A 24616-nucleotide genomic window follows, 5' to 3' on the forward strand; every position below is an offset into this window, starting at 1 on the left:
AAGTTCTATGCCCCAGGTGTTATTGTTTCCCCTAAGGCGACCATGGAAGAGTTCATGCCTCACAAGCTATGCCTGATGTTTTATACCCATAGGGTTATGGGGGAGGAAGCCTTGCTGTTTTATTACGGTTGTCCCTGGCCCACGAGTTAGGGCCGAACCTTATGTTAAAGCTGGCCGCTTCGGTTACTGCGCCCCTGCCCAGGAGTGGTGGTATCCGGTTGCCAAGGTATACTAATGTTTTACCCCTGACGGTCGATTGAATGCTTTTGTGCCCACCGTGCAGGTGATTGTGCCTTTTCTTACAGGTTTGGGCCTGGTGGGCCCCTATGCTGGCCTGACGTGTTATTCCAGGCCCCTTGTTATACCCGCCTGTTATTGGATGCTGGGATGCCATGAAGTGTTCCTTACAGGGATTATTCAGGATGTTGCATTTTGTAATTACCGCCTACTACCAAGGATGAAGGCCTGAATTGGCCCCGCCATATTGACCCCAGGTTTAAAGTCAATTTAATCACATTCTTTTCATTTCAGCCTCGGACTTATGGACTCAACCATTTTTCCCATTGTCCCCTTGTAAATAATCCCCCCTGATGTACTTGGCTCTGGCGCCAGTTGGCGCCCTGTTGTGATTACCACGGTTTTGCATTTATGCCTTGCAGGTTGGAGATATACTAAACTTATTATTTTTCCAACTCAAGTCGGTGTCCTGCCTCTTTTGTGGTGTGCCTGGTGCGTCGTATGTGGGTACTGCGCGGATGCTTCACATGTCCTCCGAAGTTTGGCCTGCCCGCTTGGTTCCATGCTACCCCCCCTGGAGACTTGGTAACCCCATTTCTTACACTGGTCCACTGAGAATCAGATTCAGACTTACTGCACTTCAATGTGCCTCCGATCTTGCAATGCCTCAACCCCCATCCTAGAAAGTAACTCTGAGTTGTTGGTAGATCTCCATGTCACATCAGTGGCCAAACGTATTAACATACAGCTCCCAGCTCTCCTTTCTCTGGAAAAGTCCTCCAATCACTCCAAAATGACTATTGGATGGAGCACACTATGGCCCTGTTGATGGCTCAACTACACTAATGTAAAAAAAATATCTATTTGAATCTTCCTAAATGCAGTTGCATGAAACAAGTCCTCTAAGCACCTCACTGGCTCTCTGTGAACACAAAGATCAAATTCAAGATCTTCTGCACCATACTCTAAGCTTGATGGGATGAAGGGTCAGGATGACTGAAGAAATTTCCTTCACACTAAATGCAGACCAGTAATCTGGCATCCGCAATGGTACACAGATAAGCCAATACGCTTTCAAGAGACTCACAAAACTAGATCATGTTCCTGAGAAAAGGATGAGATCAGTTCATCAAAAAGTCAGTCCAAAAAAGAGTATTAATCTTGAATCTGTATTTCAGTGTTCTTCTTTATTTTTGGGTTGTCATCACATTCAGAAGCCATAGATATTTCACATATGGTTTGTATCAACATATAGGAGTAACCGATGTAGCCAACACATGTTTCGTCTTGGGTATATCGCCGATTGACTTCCTCAGGGCAGTTGTTAACTTGAGAACAGGTCCGCCAATATTCAGACAAGCCTGTGAGTAATCCCATTCAACACGAGTCTTAGTGTTACTTGTATCCAAGGCGGTACAGTCAAATATATGTGCATGTATCAGTACATGGAGAGTACTCCGTCAAAAGAATCCGTCTCACAGCTTCAAGAGACTGACACAAGAAGACGCGTTCTTAGCAATTTATGAGCCTAATGCTGTGAACCAGACTAAATGTGATTAAGGAAACGCTTGAATATGGAACTATTCAAACTAGTTTTTGATGCAAATTCATCCTGCAAAGGGATTTAGTTTAGAAATGAATGGACATTGGTTGCACCCATACAGACTCCCCAGTGTCTTCCTTCATTCAACGTTTTGTCATAAGCTGTAGCTCTATGAAGTGAGAAGGTGAATGTTAGTGCTCCATAAAACTAGTAAATGAATCCATGAAGTGATGAATATGTCTGCGTTCTCTTCCAGGGGATCCTCATCAAAGTCATAAGCATTAGAATATTCCCGCCCATGCGCGGGACCCCGGAAACAATATATTATATGTGCCCCACATATATATACTCATATATATATATAAAAAATAAGCAATTGCAGCCAAATAAACAGTAGAGCTGAATTATGCTGTAAAGAATTTCCACCTACATGAACAACTGCATTAGAAACATGAGAAACAACACCAAAGATTGTTTAGAAACTGTTTTAATGGTTAGAAAGCAGTAGAAATTCTTATAACTCACTGAAAGCATAGAAAGCTCCCAGGCTGCATTACAAACATACAGTCTAAAAAGACTGAAAAGCTAACCTGTAGTTGCATGCAACAAAAAACGGACACCGTGCCTTTAAGGCACTCATGACCCCCAGCTTCCCATCATGCCCCAGGGACTGAAAAACCATGTAACAAATAGGTTAACAATATCTCCTCATTAACTAATGTCCTTTGCCCGGGGAGGCGGGAGGGTTGCTTATGACTTTAATGAGGATACCCCTGGAAGAGAACTAGGATTACAGGTAAGTAACTAATCCTTCTCTTCCAGGGGATCCTCATCAATAGTCATAAGCATTACAATAGAATAGCGAGCCTCACCTCATCCCTGCGGGCAAAGGGATAACAAGATAGTAATCTCATCAACAAGCCTTAGCAGGCCATAGGCTACCCAAACAGATTCCTCAAAGAGGCTTGCCGTACTTGAGTAGCACACATTTGCCACAGGTTGTTCCCCAAAAATGTGTAACCCCTGTTGATTTCCCGTCCCTCGAATTACTTTCCTTTAAGCTTTTGGCCCCACCCCTTCTCGGAAGATTCTCAGTCCTGTTTTATGATTGGGAGTCTATCTGAAAGAGGCAGAGGGAAAATTGTGAAAGTTATAAATGTTTCACAACCAAAGGCCTTAGACATCAGAGCATTCTAACCGTTCATACTCGAATGTTATCACTTACGTAACAAAAAAGGTTGTGAGATCAGGCGGGTTATACCATTCTTACCTGCTGAAGCATCAACAGTAGGGATAATATCATAAAAAGCTATATTGATACAAATGCAGTACCTACCTCCAGAGTTGTGAAATAACAGCCATGAAAGGAAGTGCCCTAACATCAAGAAACCAAATCCACAATTATACAAAGAATGTTTCCGAACCAGCTGCAATTTTGTCAGGAGTTTCTTGAATATGGGAAGAATGGGCGTATATTTGCTAATAAATGCACGTGTCAAATGGAAATTGGTGGGGTCTGCCTACTGTCCCCTAATGGTCTAGACACCACTTCTGTAGCTCCCTTGACTAGTGTTTTGCATAAATTCCATATCGGCTCTAGGGTGAATCACTAATTGTAGGCCATTACAATGTCCCTTAAGGAACATAGAACCATGTTTTACCTCCCTGCTGCCTCAGATTAGATGGGATAGGCCCCCTCTTATTGTCTTACAGTTATACACAGTATCTGATGGGAGCTAAAAACAGCACGTTTTTCCCTATAGTGTTGCTTTGTCTCTTACAAAATGCTGCTCAACACATTCAAGGCAGGTAAATATATTTCCTCAATACAAAATGTCGAATGGGGAGAGTTAAGGAAGTGAATCACCACTAGTGTTTTAATGATTTCTCACTTTGTGCTTTCCTTATTTTAGGGCTCAGATTTGAAGTATCAAGTGGAGGTGCCAGGCCCACCGTCAGTCTTGGCTTTAAATAGTGGTAATGGTGGTAAGTAGACTTTTATTAGCTTTTATTTTTCCAAAAGATACATCCTTGACAGATATGTTATTATTTAGAAACTATGCAAAAATAATTACAAAAAGGAAGACCATTGTTTTTTTACCACCTGACAGACTATGTGCCTCTTTCCCTTTCAGAGGTAATTACCAAGCACTGCTAAGGCGTTGCCATAGCTCTCCACCTATGGGAGTTACAGTCTTGAAGATCTCGTGTAGTTCTCACTGTAGTATCCAATTAGTTGCAAAACAATGATGACTCATTTTTACTCTTTGCAATTTATATTGTTCCACAAAGAAGGCTTGGTTGTTGAGTGTTGTTGGACTGCATATTTAGAACCCTTTAAAGAATGTTTTGTTTGTAAAACTAATGATATTTCATAATTTATCCACTGTGAGCATTAAACAGAAAGCAATAACTAAAATGGAAGAGAGGTATGTGATGGAAGACCAACAGAACAGATTTTAATGATAGACGCTTTTTCCCATATAATAAGTTCTTAATTGAGCTTGACTTAAAAGATCTGCATAAATAGAATGCATGGGCTCCATCTGAAAAAGCAAGTGTTACCGAATGTGCCATAAACTCAATATTTTATGTTGATCAGCAAGAAGGTGATTTGGATGGCAATAAGAAAGAGCAACTGTAGGAAAGTGCCCCTTTTTGACATGGTCACCCCCTCTTTTTGCCTGGTAAATGATGTGATTTCTGCTGGGTTCCTGCTAACCAGGGCCCCAGGGCCAGAGCTCGTTACCAAAACTGTACAATTGTACCCCCATTTGGCAAAACCTATAGCACCCTCTTAAAGTCTCAAGTAAATGGTACCCCAGTACCTATGACCTGAGGTACTAATGAGGACCCCTAAGGGCTGCTGCACGAATTGTACCACCCTAAGTGACCCCTCACCAAGCACATGCAAGACTGCCATTACAGGCTGCGTGTTTAGGTGCAGACAAAAGTGAAAACGCAACATGTCGCACATGCCTTTGTGCCATGTCCCCTACCACTGCATGTAATATTTGTAAGTTGCCCTACAGCAGGCCTATTAGCCCTAAGGCAGGGTGCTGAATGTTACATGTGCGTGCATAGCTGCATGAGCAGATATGCCCCTGTGCTGGCCAGTCCTATTACTGCCAGTACAAGTGACCAGGGAAGCCATCTTAAGACATGTGCTTGACACTGGTGAAAACAAGTTCCCCAGCTACATGATGGCTTAACTGAAAATAGGGATATTTGGTATCAAACATCTTATATTGGTAAACCCACCCTGATGCCATTGCTGGATTTACTAATACATGCACCCAGAGGGCACCTTAGAGGTGCCCTCTGAAAATCTACCATCTTCTGGTGTCCCTGCTGGCAGGTTTCTGCTAGCCTGCCATCCGAGATGCTGTTCTGACCACTTAGGGTGAGAGCCTTTTGCTGTCAGGAGACCCAGAACAAAAGCTTGTGCGGGAAGAGGGTGCAACACCCCCTCCCACAGGATGACCTGCTGATGAGCTTTCCTTGGGTGGCAAAGGTTGCCACTTTTGAATTGTGAATTTCGACCCACCCCTCACAGGAGACTAAGCCGATCCTTTTGTCCAGGACTCCTTTGGCATATGAACATGCAGGGAAATTAGCTAGTCAGGTAGGCGTCCCACCTCCAGGCTAGTACCACCCCTAAGGTGGGTTACTGTGAGGCGGACACGATTTTTCAGAAGTAGCCATCTTTGTGATGGCATACTTAGGATTCTGGGACAGGGTTTTGCCTACTTCCAACAGAATGGTCATATAGGGGGTGTAGGGAGACCAAAGGTCAGTAGCCCATTGGCTACTACTCTACACTCCGCTAACGCCCCTAAATTCAGTATTTAGGGGCGCCCCAGACACCAGAGAAATGGATCCTGATGACCTAAGAAGAGAGAGGACACGGAAGAGCCGCACAAGCAGAGAGGAGTGAAAAATCAGCTGACCTGGTGCCAACCCTGCCGGCCTCTCTGCATCCCTCATCAAAAACTTTGCCAACGTCGACTCGTTCTGCAGCTACTGCCTCCAGAAACCTGGAAGGATTGTCTGCCTTCAAAAAAGACTAAACCTTTAGTGCACAGTGGACCTGTTCTGAAGAAACACCAAAAAAGAATACTCTGAGGCCTCAAGAACCTCCAAAATCGGACACCCAAAGTCACCACTGCACCCGTCCCCTCCGCCCTTACTTAAAGTGGGCCACTGGTGTTAACAAGGACCTCCAGTCCTCCAGAGCTCGAGTCCATCATGGTTTCACCCCGTCTTGACTCCACAATGTCGCTTGTAGCCTCTGCACCCAGGCCCCCTCAAGGCAACTGCTCTGTTAAGGAAAAACCTGACACCTATGGACAGACACCCCGGCACCCGTCGTCCCTGGGCCTTGAAATAGAGGACCAAAGGTCCCCCCCGCACCCCATCCGCGAGCATCACAAGTTTTTAACCCCATTGCTGGTTCAGCCCGAGTGGCCTCCTGGCCAGATCCTGCAGCCTCTTTCTGCAGTGACCGATCTCCATTGAAATACTTTGGGCTCCCAACGCTGTTTTGCACCCTGCAGCCAGCTGCCCCAGTGCCACTGCAGTGTACTGCTGGTGCTGCCTTGGACATTGCCCACCACTCACCTCAACTCCTGGAGATCGGTCATATAAGTCGCTGTACTATACCTGTTTGCAGAATTTGTTCTTCCTTCCTTAGGATAACATTGCAGAACTCAGAAATTGCAATGTGCCCTCTTTTTAAAGTGAAAAGAATTTATTTTAAAAACGTACTTACTTGAACGATTTTTCTCTGATGCCAAAACATATATAAAGATACTTGCAATTTTTTTTAAAACCTTTATTGTGCAGATAGGAGCGTACAAATACGGGCCTACAACCAGTCAGGCCGGCCACGACACATTATTAGAGGCACATAGATCAATAAGGAGGTTTCCCGGTAGTACCCAGCATTGTGCAAGCAAGTAGCTCAGTCTGAGAAAAGCTGAGCACGACCGCTGAAAGCAGGATCAAAGAAGGTACATTTTTTAATAGGGAGTATAGCAGGATCAGCCGCAGTTTTTAATCATCAGAGTCCCCATAGCGGGCCACGAATCAAGCATCAAGACATAACGGCATCAATAAAGACGGTTATCAGCAACAGTTCACATCAATCAGGATATAGACGCCATATATCAAATCAGTGCCCACTGTGGCCCGTCGCTTGCCCATCGACCACCTAATTATCGTACTGATACAGAACGGAGGAACCAGAACAGCAACAGTGGTTACAATCATCCTCTATACTAACCCAAGTAATAGGAAAAAAGGGGGGGGGGGGGGGGGGAAGTATTTTAAAGAAGAAAAGAAAGAACGCCGCGCTGCTGCACGCGCCCCACAGCGATAAAGACGCGCAAAGTGACTGAGGATCCCGCTATCAGGGGCAGGGGGTGCAAGTCATAATATATGTGCAATCAATACCGTAGAGAGAAAGGCAACTCGCCCCCCCATCCCCACCTGCAATCACACCATGAGAGACACGCACAGGCATGGCGTCCCGATAAAGGGATACAAAAGAGCCATAAAACTAAAGGGAAAAGGAACAGATAAGAGACCACAACCCACCCATCCCGCCCTGCACCCCTGCAGAAGGCTACGGCCTACCCCCCCAGCAGCGTGCCTGTCGCCCTAAATAGGAAACCCGAAATATAGAAAAAGTCAGAGAGAGGGAAAGGAGCAAAAGAGGGGGGGGGAGGAGACCAGCAATCGAGTCATACGGCCCCTGCCTTCCCACACATTTATGCAATATCTAAGCGAGATCGACACAGTCTCAGGTATCATAAACCTTCGAAGGAATCGTCCACATTATCGTGATTGGGGGCATTCCTCATCTCCATCCGGTAACCAGTAGTCCTCCGGGTTCAGACTAGCTCACCCCTGTCCTTTCCTAGTCATCGCCACCCTGCGTGATAGAGTAGCGGGCAGCAAGCATTTCAAGGTGGAGAGGCCGCCTGGACGGAACAAAACGGGACAAGGGTATAAACCAGAGGACCCCGGCAACCAGCAACAAAGCAAGAACTTTTCATGGCAGTCCATATTTTCGATTAGCGACGACTGGAGCGGCAAACAGTGTGGGTGCAGTCTCGCCGCACAGGAAAGAAAAGTCTCCCCCGCCAGGTAACAACGGGACCTCACCGAGGCAGTTCGAAGCGGCAATCCACATCGCTCCCCGAACATTCGAGCAGGAACGGGCCCCAGCGTGGAGCCCACACCCGCGCCCGCCACAATCAAAGCTACCTGGAGATTCGGGGCCGCAGACATACAGTCTTGTTGACGCACAGCAGCAGCACTCCCCGCAGCAACTGAGGGGGAAGAAGTAGTGCACACTCGAAGTCGAGCCGTGTTAATGGGGGGCGACCCAACAGAAATGGCGGCAGACCTTCTAACCTGCACAGGGGCGTCGGGGGCCATGGCCGCATGTAAAGACTGTAGGGCGTCAAGGACATCGCCAAGCGTGGGCTCACGCTCACAGGACCAGGCTCCCGTGCACTCCAGCGACACAAATTCGCCGCCCTGAGTAAATCCGTGACCAAGGGCGCCGGCCGCCATCTTGCGGGTCCAGCCGCGTCTCCACACGCCTCAACCCCTGGAGCGGGCTCTCAAGCAAGGCCACTGCTGGAGTTCACTCGAGCCCCAGAAATGGCAACCTGGGTGCAGAAAGGAGGGCCACCAAAAAGGGGGTCCGCCAGCGCCACCGCCCCGCGGACGCCAGCCGCCGACTCCGGGCGCAGGGCTTCAAGATGGCCGGACAGGGCAACAAAAGGGGGTATCCTCCAGCGCGGTCTTCCCCCATCCACGGCGTGCCGCGCCCTACCACGGGGCCCTCCGGCCGCTGGACCGGGCCCAGTCAGTCTCCACCGGCATAACCGCACAACGGCCTCTCCCAGCCGACCTCTCTCCTCACCAGGGGCCGCCGCCGACACCGTCACTCCGGCCGACCTCCACAGGCAAGTCCCGGGCTCCACGCCGCGAAGGCCCCGGAACAAGCTGGAGCACAGCTTCGGATCCGCAGCTCGCAGGAGCCCCCGGGTCAGACGGTGAGTACGAGCGTTGCTTCACCTTTCCATTTCTTCCCGAGTGTGTCGTCTCGGGGCAGGATGCTTGGCAGGATATGTATGTTGGGCAGGAAGGCTGGCGGAGCCGAGCTACAGTGCGGCCATCGCGGTCGCGAGCTTGGCTCCTCCCCTGTGGATCTACTTCTTGAGTCGTGGGTGTAATTCATTGATCATTGTGTATATTTGCAAATGTCTTGCACTCCTCTGTGTTAAGCCTAAGGCTGCTCAACCACACTACCCCCTAATAGAGCACTTTGGGATTGTATAGTAAGCCCCTGTCGACTCCTAAGGAACCCCTGGACTCTACATGACATATAAGATCTTTGATATATCACATAAAAAGCCAACTTCCTACATAACATTTCGAAATTGTGTGTGGGCAAATTCAGAGTACTTTAGATGACAATGTACCTATGAGTGGACTTAATGAGAACCCCACATCTGGCAAGAAGCAAGGGAGATCTTTGCAAGTGTTGGATGGAAAGTGGCACAACCAGCTCTGGGAATAAGGTAGGCAGTGGAGAAAACTGTGGCAGGTTGTTACGTACTTGCAAGCTAGATAAAACACCCAGGATGCCAGTATGTAATAACCATTCCTTGGTATGGAATGACGTCACTTTGCTTTGTTTGGTGGACATGAACTTCCCAGCACAGGTGGCTTAGGCTCAAGTTGGTGGTTCAGGGGAAGCAGAAAAACATCCCCTCTGGAAGAAGCTGCAGTAGATTGTGCATTACGGTTTCTTCTGACCTGTATAGCATCCAGGGATAGACCTATGTTGTCTTCTGATGGAAAAGGTAATCTGCCATGCAGGCGGGAGGAGATGGTCAGGCAGAGGTGATTAGTAGACACGCATGGAGACCGTCTAGGTCTGCCTCTCTATCCATTAATAAGATTTTTTTTTAAAAGAGTCCCTCTCCATCTCAACACAGGAACCAAGAGCCATTCCACACCCAACTTCAGCACAATCTTCGACTTTTTGTTAACACATGCCCCAAGAAAAATATCACTTACTAAACTTAAACTGAAGCCCTCTACACCCTGCTACTTCCAGGAACTCATAGATATAAAACATTCCACCCACAGACAAGAAAAGAAATATAAGAAGATCAATTAAAAAGATCACCAAAAATATTAGGACACTTTGCTCCAACTTTGGCCTCCCTATCTGCAAAGAGAAAGGACCCCCACCTTCAAATTAAGCATTACATCATAGCAATCTTCAAAGCTATGAAACTGCACCAACGTTTTTTCAGATCGCCACCCTCTCCACTTTTCACTCTACCCCAAATTCAGTGAAATCAGCCATTTCTTCTCAGCAAATATTGCCAAGAGCAGGCTTCACATCAACATCCTTGACCACTGACTGCATTTCTCCAATCTCACGGTGAAAAACACCCTGAACCTTAGAAGGATTAAAAAATATATAAACGTAATTATAGAGGGCCCTTGTTTGAACCAGTATTTTTGGCTTATAAAGCTATGGATACTCCCCAATTTTTATACGGGTACAGATATTAGGCCTAATCGGTTACTCAGACTGGGAAAAAGTGTTTGAAATACCTGTTATCCTTACCAAAATGTGCTATGACCCCGTGCATTAGAAAGGAAACCAATTTGCAAATGTGGGCATTTATCGCTCTTATATGACTCTTGAGATTTAAAATAAGCTATAAATGTCAGATCAGCTGAAAATATCTACCTTATTTACACAGGAAATTATTAAAAGTGAATTAAACAGGGCAACGGATTTAAAGAAACAGCTGTTGGATAAGTCAGCTTGGTTAAGGATTAATAATTTTAATATTGCACTTCCCATAGCCACATCGAAGAGAGAAATGACAGTTAGGTGCTGCAGTCTCAAGAAAAATAACTCTCCAGTACCTACGAATAAAGTCCTCAACCTCTCATTAGTGTGATTCCTGGAAAAATAACTCTTCATTTTTAGATCTTCTTCATTGTCTGACAACCGAACAGTGTGCAGTATAATTTTTTTTATTTATTTATTTATTTTTTTTTTTTTTTTTTGTCCTCATTAGCCTTTACGCCACCCATTTCTAACCAAATGATACCGCCCATAGGTTTTTTATCTCATATACCGGGACCGTTAACAACCACACTAGTAGTGCCAACCCATGACCACCTCTCTATATATGCCACCCTTTGTAGGAGGTTGGTACATAGGTGAACTCCACTGTCACGTTGAAAAAGAACGCCACCGGCGAGATAGGCCGAGACCTTAATCATTGGACTGAAATTACTTACAGATCCACCTATCCCCTTGCCCTAGGAAAAACACTCTTCACCCAAAGTGTGCCAAAAATAATGTCCAAAATTTGCATTTGACTTTTGTCGGACCCAAAGTATCCATTTTAGCTGTGAATCTCATAGCTCGCAACCAGTCTGAAATCCCTGGAGAGAACGGGGACACCCAAAGTTTACATATCTCTCTACGGGCCAAAAGTATCCCATAAAATACAAGTTTAGCTTTATCATCCATGCTTTTTATCTGCAAATTCAACCTTCCAGTTATAATAAGTTCAGGGCTTACCTTAATAGTATGGTCAATAGCTTGGGATAAACAGCTACTTACTTCCTCCCAAAACTCTTTAATATTTGGACACTCCGCGAACATGTGTATATCCTTCTCATTGGGACTTCTACACTTTGGGCATTCCACCAGCCCTCCAGGCTTGAACTTTGAAAGTCTATATGGAGACCAATACGCTCTGTGGAGTGTAAAAAGATGATTTCGCCTTAAATTTGCGGGTTTGACAACTTTATACAACATAGCCATAGTTACTTGCCATTGAGTGTCAGATGCGATGTCCGGCAAGCAATCCCTCCACAGAGTTTCTGGCAGTGTAAACTGGCCGTCCGTCGTCTCCAACATTGACCAGTACCAAAGTCCTACTTCCTTTTTATACACTTGGCTTGAGTGGATCTTCTCTTCCAATTCATTCTGAAGTCCCACGATGATTTCAGCTTTACCGGCCCAACTATGGATTTGCAGATATTTAAATTTCGATATAGCCTGCCCCCAAATGGCCACTCCCTGACTCCACCCAACCAGCTTTCATTCTGGAAAATGATGTCCCCATACTTCTACCCCTGCTGATCTTAGAGGAATAGCCAATGCGTCTTTGGTCCATGCAGGAGATCCTGGGCTGTCCCAAATGGAAGTATAATACCCATAATACGGGATTTTTAGTAACCTACTAATCCAGTACCAAAGTTCCGCTGCTTCCCGCAGTAACTTAAGACGCACATTTTTTAAATACTTTGGATCCTCAAATTTACAAAGAAAACCAGATTCCTTATATTGGCAACTTTTTAGCATTGCTGCCAACAATACACCAATACCCGAGGTCGGTGGAGTGTTCACAAGAATTCTAAGATTTTTTAACTGAAAAGCCCAACAATATAACTGAAAATCGGGGGCTGACAACCCCCCTTTAAGCAATTTTCGCCTTATCTTAGTCCATGAGAGACAAGATCCTTTTGCGGCCCATATAAATGTACTAACTTCGCTCTGAAGCTTCTTAAACCATTCTCCTTTAAATGCAAGAGGGATTGTCTCAAATAGAAAAGTTATTTTTGGAAGAACCATCATTTTTATCAAATTTGTGCGGCCATACAGATTAAGACACAAATGACTCCATCCTCGAAGCATTCCTCCTATTTCTCTTTTAATTCTTGCAAAATTAATTTTGCTAGGTCATCCAAGTTCTGAGTAATCCTAACCCCCAGATACCTCATTTGTAATTTGCGTTTTATAGGGCCAGGATCCAAATTCCAACTCATAATTTCCGTTTTATCCTCGTTAATTTTGTACCCTGAGACAGCTCCAAATTCTTTAGTTATTACTGATATATTTTCCAGTGTCTGCTGAAGATTAGAAGTATAAATTATAATATCGTCAGCATATAGACCTATTTTCTTGGACCAAGCTTCTACCGAGAACGGGAGGATCTTCTCAGAACCCCTAATCTTACAGGCCAAAGGCTCTATATAAAGATCAAACAATAAAGGGGATTAGGGACATCCCTGCCTGGTGCCCCGCATTACTTTAATTGAATTAGTTAGAATCCCATTAATCAATACTCTAGAGGTGGGAGAATTGTACAGTTTATTTATTTTTATTTATTTTTTAAATTTGTATGGCGCTACAGCTACCCAAAAAGGGTTTCCCGGCGCCTGAGTCATTTGATTAGATAGAAGGAAAGTTGCCAAATTGTAGTATTACTGCAGTTGTTTCTGGAACAGCCAGGTTTTTACATATTTCCGGAATTTCGTATAGCTCTCTTCTTTCCGGATCTGAGGGGGAAGTGAGTTCCATAGAGTGGGCCCTCTCACAGCAAAAGAACGCCCTCCCGTTTTTTGGAGTTTAAATCTAGGAATAGCAAAATTTGCTGCTGTTAGAGATCGGAGATTTCTTGTTGGAAGGTAGGGACAAGCCAAGGTTTGTAGGTAGGCGGGTGCAGTTCTGGTTTTAATTTTAAACATATATGTCAGGGTTTTAAAGCTGATCCGATGTTCTATCCTGAGCCAATGTAGGTCATTCAGATGTTTAGATATTCTCTCAAACTTTGGGATCTGACACAGGAGTCGTGCAGCCGCGTTTTGGATCATTTGGAGTCGTTAGAAGTGTATTAGTAAAATATGAACCCAAGTCTAAATGGGTCAAAAGTGCTTTTAAAAATATCCAATTTACTCGGTCAAACACCTTAGCGGTATCAAGCGCTATTACTGCTAATGGAAGTTTATATGTAGAGGCCAAATCTATTGTACCTATTAGAGAAAAAGTGAGTTCCTTAAGGAACCTGCCTTTAATGAAGCCTTTCTGATCTTCCTGCACTAGTTTAGGAATAACCAGACTAAGTCTATCCGCCATTATCTTTGTAAATACTTTATAATCGCAATTTAACAGCGAAAGAGGCCTATACGAATTAGGATCACTTGGTGGTTTCCCAATTTTTACAATTAGAACAATAGTTGACTCATTCCAAGAGTCCGGCAACCCCGCCTTTCCTCGCAAAATATCATTAAATAGCTGAACCAATAGAGGCAAGATGCTTTCCATAAATACTTTGTAGACCTCAACTGGTAGACCATCAGGCCCAGGAGCCTTCCCTCTCTTAGCTGATCTTATAGCCTTTTCTACCTCAGTTGAGAGTATCTCCCCGTTCAAAACCTGTTTTAAATCAGTTGGAAGCGGATCCACCATCCTCAACCATTTCGCTATTTCCAAGGTCTCAGGGTTCAAATCGTCCTTATACACGTCTGAAAAGTACTCAAAGAATGCATCCACAATTCCCTTGCTCTCCGTAATAGCCTCACTCATACCTGGCAAATTTAATTCTTTAATAAAATTGCGTACTAGATCTTTCTTGGCCTTCCAAGCCAGTAGCTTTCCGCACCCTTCACTATAACTAAAGTGAGCCAACTGGCTTGATTCCCATTTCTCTCTAATTCTATTGTTAATAACTGCTATTCGATCCAATTTTAACACCTCTAGATCTTTTAGCATCTGCTCTACCATTAAACCTTCACAGGAATTGATGCTGGCCTCTAATTCTCGAATATTCTTTTCCAAATCGGTGATTTTATTAAAATAGATTCTTCGTTTTTTTGCTCCCTGGGCACCCAGTCTGCCCCTCAAAAAGGCTTTACAAGTCTCCCATACTGTCTCTATCTTTGCAGTGCCTACATTTGTATCCAAAAAAACCTCTAACTCTGAACTAATAAATTGCAAACACTCTTGATCTAAAAGTACTGTGCGATCCAGCCTCCAGGTTGTTTCTGCTTCAGATGCTTTCATTTTTATATTAAGTGTGATCAGAAATAGGAACGCCTACATGCCCCATTGCTGTAACTGAATCTTTTAACCTTAAATCCAGCAACACATAATCGATCCGAGATTTATGCTTATATTTCTTGTTATAATATGTAAATCCCAACTGTTGTCCATGATTAAATCTCCAGATATCACACAGCCCAAATTGAGTCATCAACAACCTTATTCTGTTTGACATTTTGGGATTCATAAGTCCACGTGAGTTTACAGATCGGTCTAATTTATAGTCCAGAACTGCATTGAAATCCCCGGCCATTATAATTTTACCAGCAGATCCTAGCAGTTCCCTAGCCAAAGTGTCCATAGAATCTACCTCATCAAGATTTGGGCCATAATATCCAACTATGGTTAGTAACTCAGAATCAATTCTTGCAAAATTTCTAGGCAGAAATGAACCCCATGTCTAACCAGAACAGCAACACCCTTTGTAACTATGGTCTGTGGGGTACAAAACCCATGGGCCACCCACCTTTGACCTTGCATGACCTCCTTACACTCTATTGAAGTCAAATGCGTCTCTTGCAGAATTATGATATGGGCCTATGAATCCTCTAAATATTTTAATATTACTCGTCTCCTAGATTTTGTACGTAGTCCGTTAACATTCCATGACAAAAAATTTAAATCACCTGTACTAGCCCCACTCATATTGATCTCTAAAAAACATAACACACATTTTGGTGGTCGCTGAGCTTCTAAGGACTTTTTCCTCCCTTTTCCCACCCCTTTCCCCCTACCATCCCTACCCCCCCAGCTACTCCTACCCACCCCTCCCATGGAAAACCCTACATCCTTCCTTTGGCCGAGGCCATGTGGGTGCTTTTTCGTGGCGGTGCTTCATATTTTATTAAACATCTTACACCAATAAACACAGGCTTAATAGTAAACATTGTGTCAAATATTTATCTTATACTGCAGCTTGCCGGGTCTTTTCTTGACATAGCTCAATAAATGCATCAACCTCCTCTACTGCTCGGAAATTGTGCATCTTGTTCCGCCACATTACTTTTAGAAAGGCTGGAAATTTTAATTGAACTGTAGCCCCCAACGCCCTAAGTGGTTCTATGCGTTTGCCTAGCTCCCACTGCCTGTTAGCTGTGACCGGTGACAGATCAGACCTCACCTCAATTTTTACCCCGTCCACCAAGACATTCTTTTTCTTCAAAGCGACTGACAAAATGTTTTCTTTTAAACTAAATGTCAGGAAATTTATCAAAACTTTTTTTGGCTTGGTACGGTTAGCATTTAATCTAAAAGGATCTCGGTGGACCCTCTGTGTATCTGCATAAATCGTCTCTTCATCCTCTTCCAGTTCCAGCTCAGATTTAAAAAGATGGGCTACAAATGTTTTAATATCAGCCCCTTCTTTTCCTTCCGGCAATTTCAGTATCTTTAAGTTGTTTCGCCTCTGCATATTTTCAAGTCTTTCCATTCACTCTTCCTGTGCCCTTTCTCTGAACTTAATTTCTTAGATCTCTCTACAGTTGTCTGCAACAGAGTCTCGGAGCTCCTTTGCCTCAACCTCTAGAACTACCATACGTGAGCTCAATTAGCTAAATTTAACCTCCAGACTACTGCAAGAAGCACATATATTCTCCTGGATCGCCTTAGACTCCTCAAACCCTTTATGCATATCCAAGTCCAGTTTCTTCAAAAGGGCTATTATTGCCATATCAGAATTTTCCCCCATATTCAGGTCTGAGGAAGTCAGCTCATTCACTGCCCCCGAATTCGAATCCGACAAAGTCATCTCATTTACTTCCTCAGGTCCTAGCACTGCAGGCACTTTACTCGTGTTCACCAGGTCTTCCCCTTCCATATTGGCCATAAGAAGCTGATAACGATTAGGACTTAAAACACCAGACCAATCTATAGCAGTAGTTTCTATTGGTGAAGCACCGGCCCCCTCGTCCCCTGATGCCGATGTCGCACTTTCAGCAGAATTTACCAAATTGGGCTTCAGTATTAAAGTTTTGGGGATAACTTTAAAAAAAGAGTTTAGTGAAGGTGTTGTCTTGATTATTTTCTCCAAAATGCTAGTTTTCTTGATATTATATTTACTACCTGTTTTTTTCTTTATAGTTTTCTTAGAATTAGCCTCGTGTGAGTTTTTGTTTTTTCCCTTGATGGGGGTGAGAGCCTTATCCTCCCCTTGCGCCCTAACAGTATCCGGAACAGCAGTAATTTTTGCCGCGCTCCTCAACTTATATCCAGACATCTCAAATACCGCTAGGTCTGCTGCTTGCTTATTTTCCAACAAACCCCCACACTCCTCATTGTAGTCTAAAAAGCCTCCATTGCTGGTTCTATTAGGTTTGTTAGATTTGTAAGGTATGTTAGTCAATGAATTACACTTGCTTAGAGCAGTCCCCAATTCGATACCTCTACCAATACCACCTCTCCCTTTATACCCCACTCTTGCTGCTGCTCTGCGCCCCCTCCGAAGCTCATGTGCTGCTCTCCCCCAACACCCAGCTACCTTTGTGGGTTCGACTGAACCCACACCACGCTCCTCCTCCGTTTCCACTGCTTCCTCCAGCACACCCAGACTGTCCTCACATTAAGGGCTATCTGAGTCCTCTGCCGCCATACAACTCCGCTGTAAGTCGTTCACTTCACCTCGATCGAAGAAAGGGAAAACCAGCTCAGCGCCCGTAGCCTGAAAATTTCAGGCGCTTAAGAGAGAACGGGCGGAGACACTCCAGAAGCCGCCGCTTGTGCTTTCCGAGCCTCTGAGCCTGATTAAGAAACCGCTGTCTGCAATCTCTCCTGCCGCCACGCAGATCCGTGGCAGCGCGCTCTCCCTCTCTGCAGTAAAAAAAGCCACAGTAAAAGCGCCGCGGACGCCGACTCCACCGACTCAAAACCTCCGGAGCCTCAACGTCTCAGTGCCCGTAACTTGAAAAAAGAAAAGAGCAGAATCGCTCCAAGAACCACCACCTGTGCTCGCCTACGATCGCTCACACCGCCACTCCTCCAAACACCCGCGACCCGCTGTTAGCCGGCCGCCATGTTTTCCCCAGTGTGCAGTATAAAATTAATAAAATTTAGAATAGCATTAAATCCTTTTTATGCTCACCAGTCTGGTATCATTCATTTTACGAGCTTGGCTGAACTGTGTGGTTTGCATAAGCAATGTTCTAAAGTTCATATTGCAATCGAGTGCCTCTACTTTTTAGCCTTGTATTGTGAATTTTGAAACCCGATATTTTTTAAATGTTACTCATGTTTTGGCAAGATTTTTAATGGCTTTAAAAAATTTAACTTTTTGAATGTGTATGTATTGAAATTTATTTTATGACTTGTGTATACGTGTCTTAAATAAATATTTTTACTCAACTGAAACTCTGTTAATTTGAATGTAGGAATTAGAAAAATATTACTCCGTACATACATCATGCTCCTTTACTCGTTCAGTTGAGAATGTAGCTCATGACCTAATTCTTCAAGCAGTACATAGTAAAACCTAGATTGGGGCCCTCCCTTTTCCTCTGGCCCTGAAATAGAAATCTCTCTCTTTTTCGTTTTCACTGCTATACTCAATATCAAATTTTTCTGTCTATTTCCGACATAGTTATTGCTCCCAACAGGGCTCTAAGTTTGCATGTGTTGTTGTAGATCAGCTGATGTGGACTATCCTGCTATTTAGTGTTCAATATGGAATATTACAAGTTGTTTAATTCAAGATTACAACTTTTGGTTTTGAGAATCACTTGTGATCATGTGACCAAAACCCTCATTGCATCAGTATGAAACTCCTGTCCAAGTTGTTTTTGACCCCATTGTGTTTGGAGCTAAAGTTGAGTGTTGCATGACAACCGAAAAAAGGGGTTATTGGACTTTACCACTGATAACCAGTACTAAAGTGCGTGTTCTCACTTCCTGGCTTTCGCTTGATTGGCATTTTTAATTTACTTATAAGTCCCTAGTAAAGTGGTATACCATATACCCAGGGGCAGTAGATGAAATACTTACACTTCTTGTGCCACCCACTTAAGTAGCCTCTTAAAACATACCTCAGGCCTGTCATTGCCGCTTGTGAGCAGTTTTAAACAGTTATTTCGACTTGGCAAAATAATCATTTTTGCCAGGCCTAAACTCTCCTTTTAATGCATATGTCACCCCTAAGGTAGGCCCCAAACTGCCCATAGGGCAGCGTGCATTGTATTTAAAAAGTCGGGCACATACGTTTAAGTTTTACATGTCCTAGTAATGAATAACTCCCAAATTAATTTGTCACTAGTGTGAGTCCTACCTCTCCAATAGGATAACATTGGGTTACCTTATTACATTTACTTCTGTGATAACTTTTATTTGGGAGCAGGTAGAAATATCATGTGTGGTGTCTAAGAAATTGTAATTTAAAATCTTCTTTAATAGTAAAGTCATATTTTAAGTCACAATTTAGCTATATGACATAAGTCAGTGTAAAAGGCATAGCATCACTGTTGCAAAGTCTTTTTTTAGCGCAACCTAGGCATTCAGCGAATGATGGCCAGCAAAGGGTTAAGCTTATATGGCACCTCATCAAGTGGGCTTTATCTGGGGTTGCTGTTGGCCACTTGGAGACAAAAAAGATTTTTAATTCTGAAATACAGCTGGGATCAATAATGGTCCCCGGGAGCTTGTTTCCTTCCCAGTGTAAGAATTGGCTTTTGTAGTTTGGTTTGCCCTGTTCCCATCATGCACTGGGACAGGAACAGACTAATTTGCATACAGCCAGGTTCTGAAACTGGGATGGTGCAGTGAGCTAAAAAACGGTGTTGGATCTAGCCCTGATCTCTTGACTGGGTGAGAGTTTTCTGCTTAATTCAGAGACTCTGTCCCTCACCACCCCTTGTTGTAAAACTTTTATTTGGGAGCAGGTAGAAATATCATGTGTGGTGTCTAAGAAATTGTAATTTAAAATCTTCTTTAATAGTAAAGTCATATTTTAAGTCACAATTTTGAAATTCCACTTTTAGAAAGCTGGTATTTTCTTGTCCTAAACATTTGGTGCCTGCAGTCTTTTCCTGGGTCACATGGCTAGGTGTAGTTGACCTTTGTGTATTCCTCCCAAATAGCATCACAATAGAGGGCCCGGCTGTCGCCATAATGAGCCATTTCTGGCAGGATGGGAGGGGAAGGATCTGTCACCTACCACACTTGCACTTTAAAAGCAGTGGCCCAGCTCACACACAAAAGACTTCACACTAGCCTATTGTGCCCCTAGTCAGATTGGGACAATGACAGCGAGGCAGGAAATTCTAGACACCTCTGTTGGGAGAAACTCCAGAAGCTTCTCCCACACATTGTCTGTTGGTTGACCATTAAGTTCTTAGCGGTTGTCCATCACACTACCTCCCTGAGAAACCTTTCACCGCTTCCACTCGATAGCATTAGAGCCAAGTGTGTAAAGGGTTTTTCCTAACCCAGTTTCCAGAGCCATAATATGATACACACTTGGACATCAGAGGTAAACAACCTCAACCACCACAGGTGGGCTCCAGTAATGTATCCCTTGTGCCCCCCTGAATGGAGTCTGACACAAAGCCTTCTACTTGCTATTATTGATGCCTCCCAGTCAGTTACAGAGCATTTTCCTGATAGACCCTGTTATATTTCTGTAACCATATGCATTAAACCAATTGCAAAGAAGTGTTCTTAAATTGAGATATATTGTGTAAATATTTAATCATGCCTCTTGTGTGTAGGTGTCTCCGGAGAGGAACTTTTATATGGAACATCAGATGGCAAACTGGGTCTAATTCCAATTACAGATACCTCACTGATGCATAAATGGGAAATTTCCAATGAAAAAAAGAGAGGAGGTACGTATTTTGCAAAAAGATAAGCAACTGCTAAAACAATGCATTCCCTATAACATCTAGAGACGATCCTTGATAAAGAAGAACCACAATTTACTTTGCATGTAGACATCAAAACAGAAGTGGAAGTGGAGACACACTTTACATACACTGTTACAGTAAGCAACAAAATAAATGAAATTTTGAGGAGAGGTTAGCATCACAGGCACAAAACAATCCTTTCAAGGTGTAGGGTTTGTTAGAATCTGTTTCCTCTGAGTAAAATAATTTGTATGTCTAAAGAACGGCAAAGTCTTCTTACCTGAGCCCTGGCTTTTGGTAGTGACATCACATTTGGTACAAGACCCTGTGTTTCCATCAGTTTAGATACATCTGGAACATAAACAAGAAGGAGATTTGCAGGTAGCGTGTAATTGGTGCTCACAATTTTCAGTTTTTACTATTCTTGCATATGTAGACGGGAAAGAATCTGTTCAGCTTTCTATATTCTATATTTATTTCTCCCTGATCTTGCTGAATATTCCAGACCTATGGTTTTGACTTTGGTCATGTGCTAATAATTTGGCAATTTTCACACAAATAGGAATATTAACAGTACATGTATACATTTGGATTTAACCTAAGTGTTACAGAAGTGCAATGTACATTTGTTTAACTACATTGTTTAAAATCAGTTTTTTGTGTTGTATATGGAAACATAATATTTCTTAGAAACCCGAAGGATAATCAAGTGCAAGAGTGTTTTGTTTTTTAATATAGACAAATGTTGATAAATACAAATAAAATGAGTTGAAAATCAATACTGATTAATGCTGATGGAAATGACAAAAACAAATATTAGAAACTAGTGGACCTTGCAAGGGGTGGGAAACCACTACAGATATACAAATGAAGAGTAATACAGTACATCATAATAGCCATAAGTGTAATCACAAAATCCTGCCAGGCAGCCAAACTCCACACGGTGCTGGGTATAGACTTCGCCCTTCAACCAATGTACCTTAAGTTTGAAGCCAAACTGCAATGCATGAGTTTTCTTTTTACTTTTATTGACAAATTAATTTTCAGGCTATCCTGGCTTTTTCATTAAATATGCGGCTAGTTACACATAAAAAAAACAAGGTTCGGTTTAATAGATTTTTTTGTCATTCACTCTGTTATCAAAACTCAAGAATGAAGATAGCAGTACACTAAAGCAAGAATCACTTATTTATTTTGAACAACCGTTTGCACCGAGAAGGTAAAGAAAAGGGCTGTCCGTTTGTATCCGCCTACTTTGATAATCACACTCCACCGTATCACCTCCTGCTTCACTACCCTCTTAGAATCCACCACACCTGCCTGTGGAAGAGAAATTAAGAGCTCAGGATTTGTCTGCAGCGCCCACGACCATCGCAGTGTTTACCCGGTAGCTGGTGAGCCAGAATGGGGAACCAAAAATAGGCCTGGGAAAAATGCTTAAACCAGCCCACACCCTTTGCCTGCTCTCGTTCCATCCATTCTCTCACTCTCCTTCTCTGCTCTTCCTCTTTGATCGCTCTTTCCACCTTGCCTCTCCCTCCCTCCCTCCCTCCCTCCCTCTCTCTCTTTCTCTCTCTCTCTCTTGACGGCTCATATGCCTCCGAAGTCCACCTCTGGAAGCTGAGTTAAGTAACAGATGCACTAGGGACGGCCCTGGGCTTTCAAAACTTGCCTCCAAAAAATCCAGCCCACCAGGGAAATACCCAGTGAAATTTCAGCCCGCGCCCCTAATACTAGAGATGAGCTAGCCCTCCAGAACCAATTTGCTTGTGTTTGCTTTGGACTCCAAAGTATTACAGGATAGATAGTATATACAGCCAGAACCATTACTATATTGACGTTCCACCTACTCACATGGTTGGAAGTATCTTTAGGTCATTGGAACCATCCTAGTTTTCAGACCTGTCCTCTCAGAAGATAGCTGCTGGACGTCCTTGCAATGAGAACACAATATAAGGTCCTGAAGAGTTGTGTAGATACTCTAAGAAGGTGAGCTGCTAAAAACTCAAATGAGGCCTGCAGCCCAGTTGGCCATGTTGTTGGACTGTTTTCTTCTGCTTTTATTTAAAGAAAGAAACATCTTGATGGCATTGTTTGATGGGATATGGATGCAGTACACTCTTTTTACTGTTTGTTTGGTGAGCATTTTATGTCACTTTCCAGGGTGAAACTGGTCCCCTCTCATCCCTCTACATTGTGCCAGCAAGCGTCTATTTGTGTATGTATTCCTGTTCAGACTGTACACTTGGGGTTTAATGCCTTGGTATCCATCAAAAGAATGGTTACATGTGGTACCAGTGTTTCTTATGGATATACCAACTACCTACAGATTCCTCACCAACCCATCTGCCTTCCCACTATGAGGAATATGCAGTATTTAGTAAGGTTCAAGGTTAGTTTTATGTGCTGCATTTCTAAGATCTTGCCTTTGCAAAGTATGGCAACAGAGCACTGTGGGGGAGCCATATACGTCTCTCTGACTTCACATCCGGGAAGGAACATTGAGTTCGAGCTCAGTAGAGCTATTTCAGCTATTCTGAATCCAGTCTGACCAGAGCGTAGATTCTAGAGGTGAGGAATCTGCAGACAGTGTATGCACCAGATACATTGTTACCAAAGGTAAGTAACACTTTGTTCTGAGATCTAGAACTGGTGTCACTGATGGTGAATTTCCCAGCTACATTAGGGAATATTAGGGAAGCACTGATGACCTGCCACAAGAAAATGAACCTGCCCTTACTGTGTGAAAGAGAAGTACTGGAGATAACTCTGGAGTACGAAGCTGCCTGTAGGAAATTAAGCTCAGCCCCATGGAAGAAGAGGAAATGACCTGAATTGGGGCTAAGCCTACATCAACTTTCCAACACCAGCACTGTAAAGCCCATCTTCTCTATGAGGAGTTGTAATGAACCACTGTCCTCCAGCCAAAAACGTGCGTGACCGTGGATGCCTCCAAATTACGCCAATAGTCAAATCTTGCCTGGCACTTTTCCCTGATCTGTGAGAGATCAGTGAGGGTGATTGTACTAACCGAAGCTTTGAACCCCTATCCACTTTCAGAGTTGCTCCACGGCTAGGGTGAGCCCCATTGCTGTGGAACCACTAAGAGCCTTAAACTCTGGAGATCCCAGCACCCCAAACTGCACAGCACTTTTACTACTAAACCGTGATCGTCTGATTTCACTGACTGTAATACAACAAGTTAGGCACATGAGGTGCTCCTTCAAACTGTGACAGTTATGCTTCATTACAAATGTAGTCCCCCTTTGTGTACCACACTCTTCTAAGCACGGGAGGGACCTCCTCGTTTTTTATTTAGTATGAGTGAGTGAGCTACTCTATCTGAGCTCTCAGTTCCAGTGCATTTGTCACTGAGTACGGGCTGAGGCATGCACCAGAAAAGGAAATGGACATGGGCAGCTGCGCACCGGACAGATCATTAAGAGCAGCAATTATGAGGTAAATTATACTAAGAACTGAATATAGAACAACCTTTGACTAACACCTAGAAAATTAATATTCCTGAAGCTAGTCAGAGCTAACCCAGAGAATATACGGACAGACCCCTATCTCAAAGCAGTTTGTCAGGATTCCTTGGTGTTACATTGCCACTGTGGAGCACTGGCTGTCAGAACTTTGTGAATATCAATGTCGCTATTAGCACCATTGTCCCTTTCTGCCTAGTGTTTAGCTGCCTAATCAGAAGGAAGTATGTTTTCTTATTCTGAGATTACTGGCTGGACATTGATTTATTCAACAATATTATGTTTTGTTGAGTACAAAGTCTTTAGCCCACATCACCTTGCTTAGTAAGCTTTGAACTGCTCTGCCTCACTTCTCTGAAGGTGAAGTGTTAAGATGGTGCACTTGATATCTGTTTTGGGTTTTCCAGTGACAAAGGCTCCAAGATATGAAAGGTAAATTGACCTAAATGATAACATTGGAGCACAGTAACCGGTTTGTACTGTTCCCGACGAACTAGTTGCCACAGTTCATTAATACGTTTACAGTGATTTTCCTAGGTGGTTGTTTAATAGACATGAATTACCTTAGGACCAGCATAAT

At 43.6% G+C, this 24616-nt stretch overlaps 1 protein-coding gene across 1 annotated transcript in view; it reads left to right on the forward strand.

Moving 5' to 3' along the window:
* Nucleotides 1–24616, forward strand: part of BBS7 (Bardet-Biedl syndrome 7) — a 264083-nt gene that overhangs the window by 87264 nt on the left and 152203 nt on the right. The window contains exons 6-7 of the mRNA XM_086962213.1: nucleotides 3694–3766; nucleotides 20417–20533. Of these exons, the coding sequence (XP_086818339.1) occupies nucleotides 3694–3766; nucleotides 20417–20533 (190 nt within the window). The remainder of the gene's footprint in view (nucleotides 1–3693; nucleotides 3767–20416; nucleotides 20534–24616) is intronic.

The sequence above is a fragment of the Lissotriton vulgaris genome, chromosome 3_1 (assembly GCF_964263255.1).
Source record: "Lissotriton vulgaris chromosome 3_1, aLisVul1.2, whole genome shotgun sequence".
Lineage (NCBI taxonomy): Eukaryota > Metazoa > Chordata > Amphibia > Caudata > Salamandridae > Lissotriton > Lissotriton vulgaris.